General features: G+C 37.9%; 1 protein-coding gene across 1 annotated transcript in view; it reads left to right on the plus strand.

Annotated features, from left to right (window-relative positions):
- Hacl (2-hydroxyacyl-CoA lyase) overlaps positions 1–12,198 on the plus strand; it is a 144,481-nt gene that overhangs the window by 94,331 nt on the left and 37,952 nt on the right. The window contains exon 7 of the mRNA XM_070087657.1: positions 11,932–12,071. Coding sequence (XP_069943758.1) covers positions 11,932–12,071 — 140 coding nt within the window. The remainder of the gene's footprint in view (positions 1–11,931; positions 12,072–12,198) is intronic.

The following is a 12,198-nucleotide window of genomic DNA, read 5'->3' on the forward strand; positions in this document are numbered from 1 at the left end:
GTATATGGAATAGGTGGTAAGTTATTAAATGCTGTAAAGAGTTTTTATGAGGATAGTGAGGCTCAAGTTAGGGTGTGTAGAAGAGAGGGAGACTACTTCCCGGTAAAAGTAGGTCTTAGACAGGGATGTGTAATGTCACCATGGTTGTTTAATATATTTATAGATGGGGTTGTAAAGGAAGTAAATGCTAGGGTGTTTGGGAGAGGGGTGGGATTAAATTATGGGGAATCAAATTCAGAATGGGAATTGACACAGTTACTTTTTGCTGATGATACTGTGCTTATGGGAGATTCTAAAGAAAAATTGCAAAGGTTAGTGGATGAGTTTGGGAATGTGTGTAAAGGTAGAAAGTTGAAAGTGAACATAGAAAAGAGTAAGGTGATGAGGGTGTCAAATGATTTAGATAAAGAAAAATTGGATATCAAATTGGGGAGGAGGAGTATGGAAGAAGTGAATGTTTTCAGATACTTGGGAGTTGACGTGTCGGCGGATGGATTTATGAAGGATGAGGTTAATCATAGAATTGATGAGGGAAAAAAGGTGAGTGGTGCGTTGAGGTATATGTGGAGTCAAAAAACGTTATCTATGGAGGCAAAGAAGGGAATGTATGAAAGTATAGTAGTACCAACACTCTTATATGGATGTGAAGCTTGGGTGGTAAATGCAGCAGCGAGGAGACGGTTGGAGGCAGTGGAGATGTCCTGTTTAAGGGCAATGTGTGGTGTAAATATTATGCAGAAAATTCGGAGTGTGGAAATTAGGAGAAGGTGTGGAGTTAATAAAAGTATTAGTCAGAGGGCAGAAGAGGGGTTGTTGAGGTGGTTTGGTCATTTAGAGAGAATGGATCAAAGTAGAATGACATGGAAAGCATATAAATCTATAGGGGAAGGAAGGCGGGGTAGGGGTCGTCCTCGAAAGGGTTGGAGAGAGGGGGTAAAGGAGGTTTTGTGGGTAAGGGGCTTGGACTTCCAGCAAGCGTGCGTGAGCGTGTTAGATAGGAGTGAATGGAGACGAATGGTACTTGGGACCTGACGATCTGTTGGAGTGTGAGCAGGGTAATATTTAGTGAAGGGATTCAGGGAAACCGGTTATTTTCATATAGTCGGACTTGAGTCCTGGAAATGGGAAGTACAATGCCTGCACTTTAAAGGAGGGGTTTGGGATATTGGCAGTTTGGAGGGATATGTTGTGTATCTTTATATGTGTATGCTTCTAGACTGTTGTATTCTGAGCACCTCTGCAAAAACAGTGATAATGTGCGAGTGTGGTGAAAGTGTTGAATGATGATGAAAGTATTTTCTTTTTGGGGATTTTCTTTCTTTTTTGGGTCACCCTGCCTCGGTGGGAGACGGCCGACTTGTTGAAAAAAAAAAAAAAAGTACTAAATAAGCTACCATGGCTCCAAAGAAAGCTCCTAGTGCCAAGCCTTTGGTAAAGAACATGAGAAATACGATTGAATTTAAGAAAAACATCATTGAACAATATGAAAGTGGTTAAAGAGACGCCAGAAACAGAGCTCTCTGGACAGTTATTTTGCGAGACAGGACTCCAGTGACTCTGAAGCTGGTCCTAGTGGCATTAAGAAACAGAGAAGAGAAGTACGTAACCCCAGAAAAGCAATTGGTACCTGAGGTGTTGATGGAAGGGGATTCCCCTTCTAAACTGTAAATAATCCAATCTCTCTCCTCCTCCAGTCTCCAATACACTAAGAAGAATTGCCAATAAAGGTAAGTGTTATGCTGTTAATGTTTCATTCATCATGTCCCATTGTATTGTTTATGTACTAAGGGCATTGTTTACCATTGTTTACTGTCTAAGGGCAATGTGTGGTGTAAATATTATGCAGAAAATTCGGAGTGTGGAAATTAGGAGAAGGTGTGGAGTTAATAAAAGCATTAGTCAGAGGGCAGAAGAGTTGTTGAGGTGGTTTGGTCATTTAGAGAGAATGGATCAAAGTAGAATGACATGGAAAGCATATAAATCTATAGGGGAAGGAAGGAGGGGTAGGGGTCGTCCTCGAAAGGGTTGGAAAGAGGGGGTAAAGGAGGTTTTGTGGGCGAGGAGCTTGGACTGCCAGCAAGCATGCATGAGCGTGTTAGATAGGAGTGAATGGAGACGAATGATACTTGGGACCTGACGATCTGTTGGAGTGTGAGCAGGATAATATTTAGTGAAGGGATTCAGGGAAACCGGTTATTTTCATATAGTCGGACTTGAGTCCTGGAAATGGGAAGTACAATGCCTGCACTTTAAAGGAGGGGTTTGGGATATTGGCAGTTTGGAGGGATATGTTGTGTATCTTTATACGTATATGCTTCTGAACTGTTGTATTCTGAGCACCTCTGCAAAAACAGTGATAATGTGTGAGTGTGGTGAAAGTGTTGAATGATGATGAAAGTATTTTCTTTTGGGGGATTTTCTTTCATTTTTGGGTCACCCTGCCTCGGTGGGAGACGGCCGACTTGTTGAAAAAAAAAAAATCTATATTTCATGTAAAAAATTTTTTTGTTGTAATACTTCTGGGTGTCAGGAACGGATTAATTGTATTTACATTATTTCTTATGGGGAAAATTGATTTGAAAATCGTAGATTTCAATAATACAGTGGACCCCCGCTTAACGATCACCTCCAAATGCGACCAATTATGTAAGTGTATTTATGTAAGTGCGTTTGTACGTGTATGTTTGGGGGTCTGAAATGGACTAATCTACTTCACAATATTCCTTATGGGAAAAAATTCGGTCAGTACTGGCACCTGAACATACTACTGGAATGAAAAAAGTTCGTTAACCGGGGGTCCACTGTAGTAGCACCTCCAGGAACGGATTAAATACGATAAACAAGGGACCACTGTACATATATACACTCGTTGTATACAACACAGTAAGTGCACAAACACAATTATCAATATATTGTTTACAAAACTTGTTTACACAAAAAAAAATACAAAAATTTGTTTATTACTATTCTTTCTTTCTTTCAACACACCGGCCATATCCCACCAAGGCAGGGTGGCCCAAAAAGAAAAATGAAAGTTTCTCTTTTAGATTTAGTAATTTATACGGGAGAAGGGGTTACTAGCCCCTTGCTCCCGGCATTTTAGTCGCCTCTTACAACACGCATGGCTTACGCAGGAAGAATTCTGTTCCACTTTCCCATGGAGATAAGAGGAAATAAACAAGAACAAGAACTAGAAAGAAAATAAAAGAATACCCAGAGGGGTGTGTATATATATGCTTGTACATGTATGTGTAGTGTGACCTAAGTGCAAGTAGAAATAGCAAGACATACCTGAAATCTTGCATGTTTATGAGACAGACAAAAGACACCAGCAATCCTACCATCATGTAAAACAATTACAGGTTTTCATTTTACACTCACTTGGCAGGACGATAGTACCTCCCTGGGCGGTTGCTGTTTACCAACCTACTAGGTTATTACTATTGTTTTATAATATACAGTATATACAAATGTACAGTCACTGGACATGTTCCTAGAAGTTCTGCAGCTTGTGGAACTCTTTGAAACATGGTTTCATACACAATAGTGTTTTACACTCCTCACACATAAAACGAGTGCGTGTGCACTTTTGTGGGCTTTATTTTTTTTTATGTGCAAAGTCAAAACACCTTGTTTGAGCAGTTTTCTTCAAAGTATTAGCAGGCAGTTGTGTTACATAGTTCTCCTAGGTAAATGGTCGTGTGTCATCATTCCTTCCTTCCTGCATTCCTTTCCTACCTTCCTTCCTTCATCTTTCCTTCCTTCCTTAGTTTTTTTCTTCCTTTCATCTCGCCCTTCCTTCCTTCTGGTTTTTATAATATATATACACATACAGTGGACTCCCGACATTCGATGCATTTTAACGCAAAAATTTCGCCTCGACATTTGATCGAAAACCCGCTATTAGATACGATTCGTATGAGATGTGTCCACATGTGGCCTGAACTGCCCCGTGTGTGCCAGTGTTTACAAGCCAGCCAGTGTGCGCACATCTAAGGATACATTCGGTACATTCCATATTATCACTGTTTTTGGTGCTTGTTTCTGCAAAATAAGTAACCATGGGCCCCAAGAAAGCTTCTAGTGCCAACCCTTCGAGAAAAAAGGTGCTAATGACTATTGAAATGATGAAAGAGATAATTGCAAAGTACGAAAGTGGAATGCATGTGTCGGAGCTGGCCAGGTTGTATAGTAAACCCCAATCAACCATCTCTACTATAGTGAGCAGGACAGATATGTTGTGCGACAAAAGTCCAGTGACTCTCAAGCTGGTCCTCGTGGCATTAAAAGAAGAAGGGAAGTAACCCCAGAAAAAGACTTGATACCTCAAGTCCTAATGGAAGGGGATTCCCCTTCTAAACACTAGCACCATCCACACTCTTCCCTCCTCCCATCCCATCAATCATCACCAGATCTTCATTAAAGGTAAGTGTCAATTATTCTATTATTATTAATCTGTTGTTGTTGTTGTTATTGTAATTATTCTATTGCATTAAACTTAATATTTCATGTGGTAAAATTTTTTTTTCATACTTTTGGGTGTCTTGTACGGATTAATTTGATTCCCATTATTTCTTATGGGGAAAATTAATTTGACTTTCGATATTTTCAACATTCGATGAGCTCTCAGGAACGGATTAATATTGAATGTCGGGGGTCCACTGTATATAGTCACTGGATACTTTCATATAACTGCTATTATCTTCATTCAGCAAGCTTGTGTTGTATGTGTGAGTGTGTGGCTTCTAATTGTTCTGAGTCAGGGTTGGCAGCTGTCAAAATAACATAATGTCTCATTACTCACTCCCCCTACCACCTGTCAAAACAGTGGGGTCGGATGCTTTCTTCCCCTGCATCCTATCTAATTATCTTCTTCATTCTCTCTCTTTCTCCTTCATTCTTCATTCTCCTTCATTCTTCATTTTCCTTCATTCTTCTGGTATCCTGGGCATTGCTTTTGGTCACAAACTCCTCAAAACCATGAAATTGATCTTCACTGACACTTCCATCTGTGTTTGAGCATCACTTGGGAAGAGTAGAGTCCCAGATTTGCCGGGGAGTCACATATTTCTTACCGCTAAGCATGCTGAACAAGGACTACTGAAATGGCATTTCCACAATGCACCACTGGCTCCCCAATTTTGTTTATATGGTGCACACTGACCATGGAGACCCATTCTCTCACATGTGGGCCTACCAGCTTTCTCTTGCTTGATTTGCAGCCACTAGAATTTATGCATATTAATACGTCAAACATGGTGGCTCGTAAGACGTATATATACATCTGAAACAGCCAGAGGAATAAACAGTAGTACTGAGAGTAAATCATGACTTACAAAATCTTAATAACTTGATTGCAAACAATCCATGGAACGAGTGGTGTTTGAACCATGGTGAGTGAATGGGAAAACTCCAGGCCAGTGTGTAAGCCACTAGACCAGCTCACCTGGAGTTGTACTACTCACTTGCCATGGTTCAAACCCCACACATTCCCTGGTTTGTAGAGTAAGTAAATGTTTAGAGAGTATTATTGACAGTCAGTAGTACTGTATACAAGTATGAATTAGTAAATGTTTACAGTGTACGAATTATTAATAAGTACAGCAGGGCCCCACTTATACGGCAGGTTAGGTTCCAGGCTACCGCCGTAAAGCGGAAACCACCATAAAGTGGAACACCCTTTTTTCCACTTATAAATGCATACAAACACTAGATAACAAGTTTACACTAACATATATTAAGTTAGCAATAGAACCAGGCATCAAAAAACAATAAAAAAGTACAATTTATTTATTTATTTATTTATTTATTAATTTGAGCACACATACAGAGGTACAAAAAAATACAGATAAGAGCAGCATGCCAAAGCCACTTATACTATGCATAGCATTACGGGCTGGCTTAAAATTAACTTAAGATTAACTAAGCAATGATGAAATCAGTGATAAAACATTAATGTAAACAGATTACTATAAAGCACAAGTGAGTATTACAAAGACAGGTCATATGGTTGCATGCATTGTTGTACATTCAGTCGTATGGAGTATTCTGTTAGGTAGTGTATTCAAAAAATAATAAAGTTAGATTGGGTTTTATGTTTAACATTTATGTGATATAATTGTGAGAAACATTTAAGATATACAATTTATAAGGTTCAGTTATTCAGTATTTATTTGGTTTTAGGTGAGTAAGTGATCTTTGAGAAGAGACTTGAATTTATAAACAGGTAGTGTTTCTTTTATATTTACAGGTAATGAATTCCAGATTTTAGGGCCTTTTATGTGCATTGAGTTTTTGCATAGCGTGAGATGGACACGAGGAACATCAAAGAGTGATCTGTGCCTTGTGTTATGGTCATGTGTTCTGTTGAGGTTGGCAAGGAGATGTTTGAGGGGAGGGTTAATATCAGAGTTAAGTGTTCTATGTATGTAATAGGTGCAGTAATAAGTATGGATGTTTTGTATGGTGAGTAGGTTTAGTGTATTGAATATTGGTGGAGTGTGCTGCCTGTAGTGAGAATTTGTTATCATTCTAACTGCAGCCTTTTGTTGGGTAATTAGTGGTCTGAGATGGTTAATTGTTGTTGAGCCCCATGCACAAATTCCATAGGTGAGATAGGGGTAAATAAGAGAGTGATATAGGGCCAGGAGGGCTGACTGTGGAGCATAGTACCGTATCTTCGATAGTATGCCTACAGTCTTGGAAATTTTCTTAGAAATTTGTTGTATATGTGTATGAAATTTGAGTCTATTATCAAGGTGGATTCCTAAGAATTTTCCCTCTGTTAGCTTTGTGATAGGTGATCCGTTTATCATTATGTTAAGAGGGACATCTGTAGCTCTGTTACGAAACTGAATGAAGTAGGTTTTGTCAATGTTTAGTGTAAGTTTGTTAGTCCTCATCCAGGTAGATATTTTCTGTAATTCGGTATTTACAGTATTGGCTAGCGTGACTGGGCTCGGGTGGGAGAAGACGTATGTAGTGTCATCTGCAAATAGTGTGGGTTTGAGTAATTGTGAAGCATTTGGTAGGTCATTTATGTATAGGAGAAAGAGAAGAGGGCCAAGGACACTTCCTTGTGGGACACCAACTGTAATTGGTTGTGCAGAAGAGTTTGCCCCATTTGCGTACACATATTGGCTTCTGTTGCTGAGGTATGACTTGAGGTAGTTGAGGGAGTGCCCTCTTATACCATAGTGTGACAATTTTACGTGGAGCAAGTCATGGTCAACTGTATCAAAAGCTTTACGTAAGTCAATGAAGATCCCCAGTGGGACTTCTTTTTTCTCTATTGCAGTGTATATATGTTCTAGCATGTGTATAATAGCATCATTAGTATTTTTATTAGGCCTGAATCCAAATTGGCAGGGGTTGAGTATGTTTTGGGAGATAAGGTAGGAGTAGATTCGTTTATGAATTAATTTTTCGAAGATTTTTGAGAGAGGGTGTAAGTTGGATATAGGCCTATAGTTATTCAACTCTGTTTGGTCTCCTCCTTTGTGGATCGGGGTGACCCTTGCTATTTTGAGTACTGTAGGGAAGGTGGAGGATTCAATGGATTTGTTAAAGAGTGTTGCAATGATTGGTGATAGCACTTGTGACACTTTTTTGTATAGAAAGGGTGGTAAGGTATTTAAATCTCCTGCCTTGTTTTTTAGTGCGTTGATAATAAGGGAGACTTCGTATGGGTTAGTCGGAGCTAGGAACAGTGTGTTCGGGTGGTTGCCGGTGAGGTAGTCATTTGGTGGGGTATCTGAGCTTGGGATTTTATTGGCAAGGTTTTGTCCTATAGTGGAGAAGAAATCATTGAGTCTGTTTGCTGTTTCTGTTGGTGGGAGTTGGGGTTCATCTGATTTTGCTAATTTTATTTCGCTATTTCGTGATATCTTTTTTGTTCCCAGAATTTCTGATAGGGTTTTCCAGGTCTTTTTTATATCACCTCGTAAGTTGGATAATCTGTTCTCATAATACAATTTTTTTGCCCTTCTTATCAGGCTGGTTAGGATTGACGAGTAACGTTTTGTTTGGTCTCTGGTTATGTGACCCATTCTGTACTGTTTTTCATATTGGTGTTTTGTATTTATGGATTTGAGAATGCTGGGTGTTAGCCAGGGACTGTTCAGTCTCTTAGCTGTCATCTGTTTAGTTTTTTTAGGGCAGTGCTTATTATAGAGGTATTGGGTCTTTTTTAGAAAATTATTAATACATTCGTCAATATCTGTATTGATTTCTAGCTCAGTGTGCCAGTCAATGTTTGCTACTGCTGTTGTGAAGTTATTAGTGGCTGCCTCATTGTGAAGTCTGAAGGTGACTTTAGTAGTGTCTTGAGGTAGTTTACCTAGAGTTGTTATGAGGAAAGTAGGGTAGTGGTCTGTGGTATTATCTGTAATTATGCCTGATCTTAAAGGGGATATGGTGTTGGTCCAGATGTGGTCAAGTAGGGAAACACTAGTCTCTGTAACTCTTGTAGGTTTTGTTACCGTTGGTAGCAACATACAGTTACTCATTGTGTTTGTGAATTCAGTAACGTGTGGGTCCTGGTCTTGCAGGAGATTTATATTGAAGTCACCTGAGAGTAGTAAGTGATCTTTGTTCATGCGTGCATCAGTTATCATACTTCCTAGGTTTTGACTAAATTGGATAATGCTTGACTGTGGAACTCTGTAGATGTTTATCAATGTGAGAGGTTTTTGTAGGTATTTGGATTTGAATTTAGCTATTATATATTCCCCATGTTCATCCCTTGTGCAAGTATTAGTGATACATTCTAGTTGGTCTGAGTAGTATATGGCTGTGCCACCCCCTTGTTGGTCTGGCCTACAGTTGTGTATGGCTGTGTAACCAGGAATGACATAGACATCTGTACTATCAGGCTTTAGCCAGGTTTCAGTTAGCGTAATGATGGACATATTGGCATGTAAGGAATTTAGTAATGCTATGAGGTCATCGTAATGCTTGCTTAAAGATCTGATATTGTAGTTAAAGATAGTTATGTTGTTGTTGGCACTGAGAAGTGCCTTTGATTGTTCTGCAGTGTAGTAATTACAGTAACTGTTTGATTCATTTAAGTCATTAAATAAGAGGTTGGTATCAGGATCATTGCTTGTAATCATAAGATTTGTAGTGAATCTATAGTTAGAATTAAGTATAAAACAAAGTAAATAGTCTTAAGCTAAAAAATAGCACCTGAATTATTTAACAAATGTAAAATAATGAGCTAAGGTAGTTTTTTTTTTTTTTTTTTTTAAGCTAAAATAAGGGAGACAATATAAAAGGGACTAATACAAATAAAGTGATGATCAAATAATGGAGCTTGGGAATATGATAGTAGGTAGTACTATAAAGGTAATTTTTTAACGTTAGAATTATAGTATAAAATTATAATATAAAAGGGACAAATATAAGTTGTGGTGAACAATAAAGTGGTAATCAAATAAATGAGCTTTGGAATATAATGGCAAAATTGTGAACTTATTCTACTTTAGCACCTGAGAATAGCACCTTGATTATTTTAACAATTGTGAATATATAAACTAGGGTAGTTATATAAAACTAAAATAAAGGAGAAAATATATAAGGGACTAAAATTAAGTAATGGTAAACAAAGTTAAATGGACAGATGGTCACTATGAAATAATATTGGTTTAGGAGTAAGATCTGATTTGTAATATTAAATAAATTGATCAGTTTATTGCACAATAAAAAGTAAAAAAAAATGAGGTAGTTGGTACTAGCTAGCAAAAGATAGTTTTGGTACTTGCAAAAAAGTAATTGGAATATATACTAATTGCATACACAATGAAAAGTGACTAAAAAACAAGTAGTGATAAACAAAATTAAATGGACAGGTAAGAGTAATGAATATTATTAATTTGGAGTAAGATTTGACTTGTAATTTAAAATTATGAGCAATTAATAGCAGTAAGAAAGAAGTATAGAGTATTGGAGGTAGTTGGCATTAGCTAGTGATGAAAAATAATAAAAATAATAATGCACAGTATAATAGTAACGTACACTATATGCACCACACGTATATATGTATTAAGGGCACTTATCTAATCTGTTACAGAAATGTCAGCTTTTCTAAGGAAGGTAGAGAAATCATGTTCGTTTGAGATGGTATATTGTTGTCCTGTTGATGTTTTCCTTACTAGTATTTTCCCATCTCGCGTGAAACACTGATGTATTTTGTTTTCCTGTTTAAGCTTTCTCAGCCTGAACAGAAGGTTTTGACGTTTTTTTGTTAGACACTCATTTATGTACACTCCATTTTTCATTGTAATTGCTGATTTAATTAGGTCCTTTCTTTTATCGTATGAATGAAGTCGGATCATTATACTGTGTTTACTTCCTGGTTTTCCTAGCAAACGTGTTTCTTTGATTTCATTGTTTTGCACGATGACTTGTACGTGGTTCTGTATTATCCTGATGGCAGTTTCTTTGCACTGTGCTTGTGTTATGTCACTAGGAATGTGTGGACTGTTTATTATAACTGCATCAGACAACTTATCTTGTTCAGTTTTGTCGTCTTGGAAATCAAGGTATTCATTTAGTCGAGTGTGCATGTTCTGATTCCAGTCCTTGATTGCTTCTTCGACCTTCATATTTATTGTTGTTATTTGCTCAGTGTGACTGGCTATAGCTGCTTTTAGAGTATTTTCTGTGTCAACACTTCCCGATGTAATCTTCTCTTCGAGGTTTTGGATCTTGTTCTCGAGGTTGGTTATCTTGGATTCTCGTCGCTCGAGTGTTGCTTTGATATCTTTGATTTCATTTTCTAGAGCAACGATGTAGTCCTTGATATTGTCAGGAATAATCATACCTGAGTTATCATGGGTGAATCCTTTGAAGGGAGTGGAGTTGGAGGGGGAGTCAGCCATGTTTGTTGTTGTTCCCTGGGTGGCGGCGGTGAGGGGGGTTGATGATACACCGGCGTCCTGCTGGGTAGACAAGTTGAGTTCTAGGGTCCTTGCTGTTATTCTATTATTACTGGTGTTGTTTCTTCTGCGATATCCTTTCATAGTATCACTGAAGTAGATACTGTGTAGCAATGGAGGAGAAGGCTTGTTTTCTCGGAGCTTGGGTTAAGTGATTGTCTGGCAGCGGAGGCAGTGTTTGGGTTAGCAGGGCTGTCTTCCTTAGATCTTCTAATTTTATAAAAAGAACCTGGAAATAGAGCTCAAAGTAAGGGAAATGTTTGATTTTTGCCAATGTTCAAAAGTAAACAAATGATGTCATTGTCCAAATAGCCATTTTGATATGCAGTCATGAATGGGTTGACAATATTTGTACAATTATTACAGTATTGCAGTAGTCGGCATAACAGTAAATCTTCTATTTTTTGTTTGAATAAAAATTCAAAATAGAATGCCAGAGTAATATCAGAGGGGCCTGGAGACATGACTGATGAACAAAGAAAATGTTATTTTAGAGCCAGGAATGTCTGCATTGTTCATTCTGGACCTTATTTTGAAATTGTCATATTTTTTAATTTTCGTGAAATTGGCCAAATTGCAAATTTCTGACCACGTTATTGGGTAGTTGAAATCGGTAAATGGGCAGTTTCTTGTACTCAGTTGATAGAAAAAAAATGGAGTTCTAAAGAAATAGCTTTGAGTTTGGTCGACTGTAACAATGGAATCAGCCGAAAATAGGGCTCAAAGTAGGTGGAATCGCCGATTTGTAAATATCACGAGAGCGTAATTCCATCAGTTTTCCATCAAATTTCGTTTTTTTGGTGTTATTACAATCAGGAAATGATTCTCTATCATTTCATAAGATTTTTTTTTTCTTTTTTTTTTTTTTTAAATTTTGCGACACAAGGAGAAACCTCAGGATTGGGGGTTGCGACAGTCAAGGGGTTAATATCAGGCTTGTATAAATTATTTTACTGCCACACATGTGAACCTGTTTAATTTTTAAATTGTACAGAAGATGGCCCAAGACACTTCAGTACCACTGAATTACTACACAGTCTTCCACTACCTACAGCAGCTCTTACCTTCTGACTGTATCATTGTCAGTGAAGGAGCCAATACAATGGATATTGGGCGTACACTTCTCCTGAATAAGTAAGACACCTTTTTGTTTTTACCTTTTATTATGAAAGTATTGAAAGGTACCACAACACACACTCAAGAAATACCTTCTTAAAAGAAGGTAAACTATAATCCTGTAAGAAAGTCATTCATGTGGGAT

Source organism: Cherax quadricarinatus, chromosome 22 (assembly GCF_038502225.1).
Source record: "Cherax quadricarinatus isolate ZL_2023a chromosome 22, ASM3850222v1, whole genome shotgun sequence".
In the NCBI taxonomy this organism is placed as follows: Eukaryota; Metazoa; Arthropoda; class Malacostraca; order Decapoda; family Parastacidae; genus Cherax; species Cherax quadricarinatus.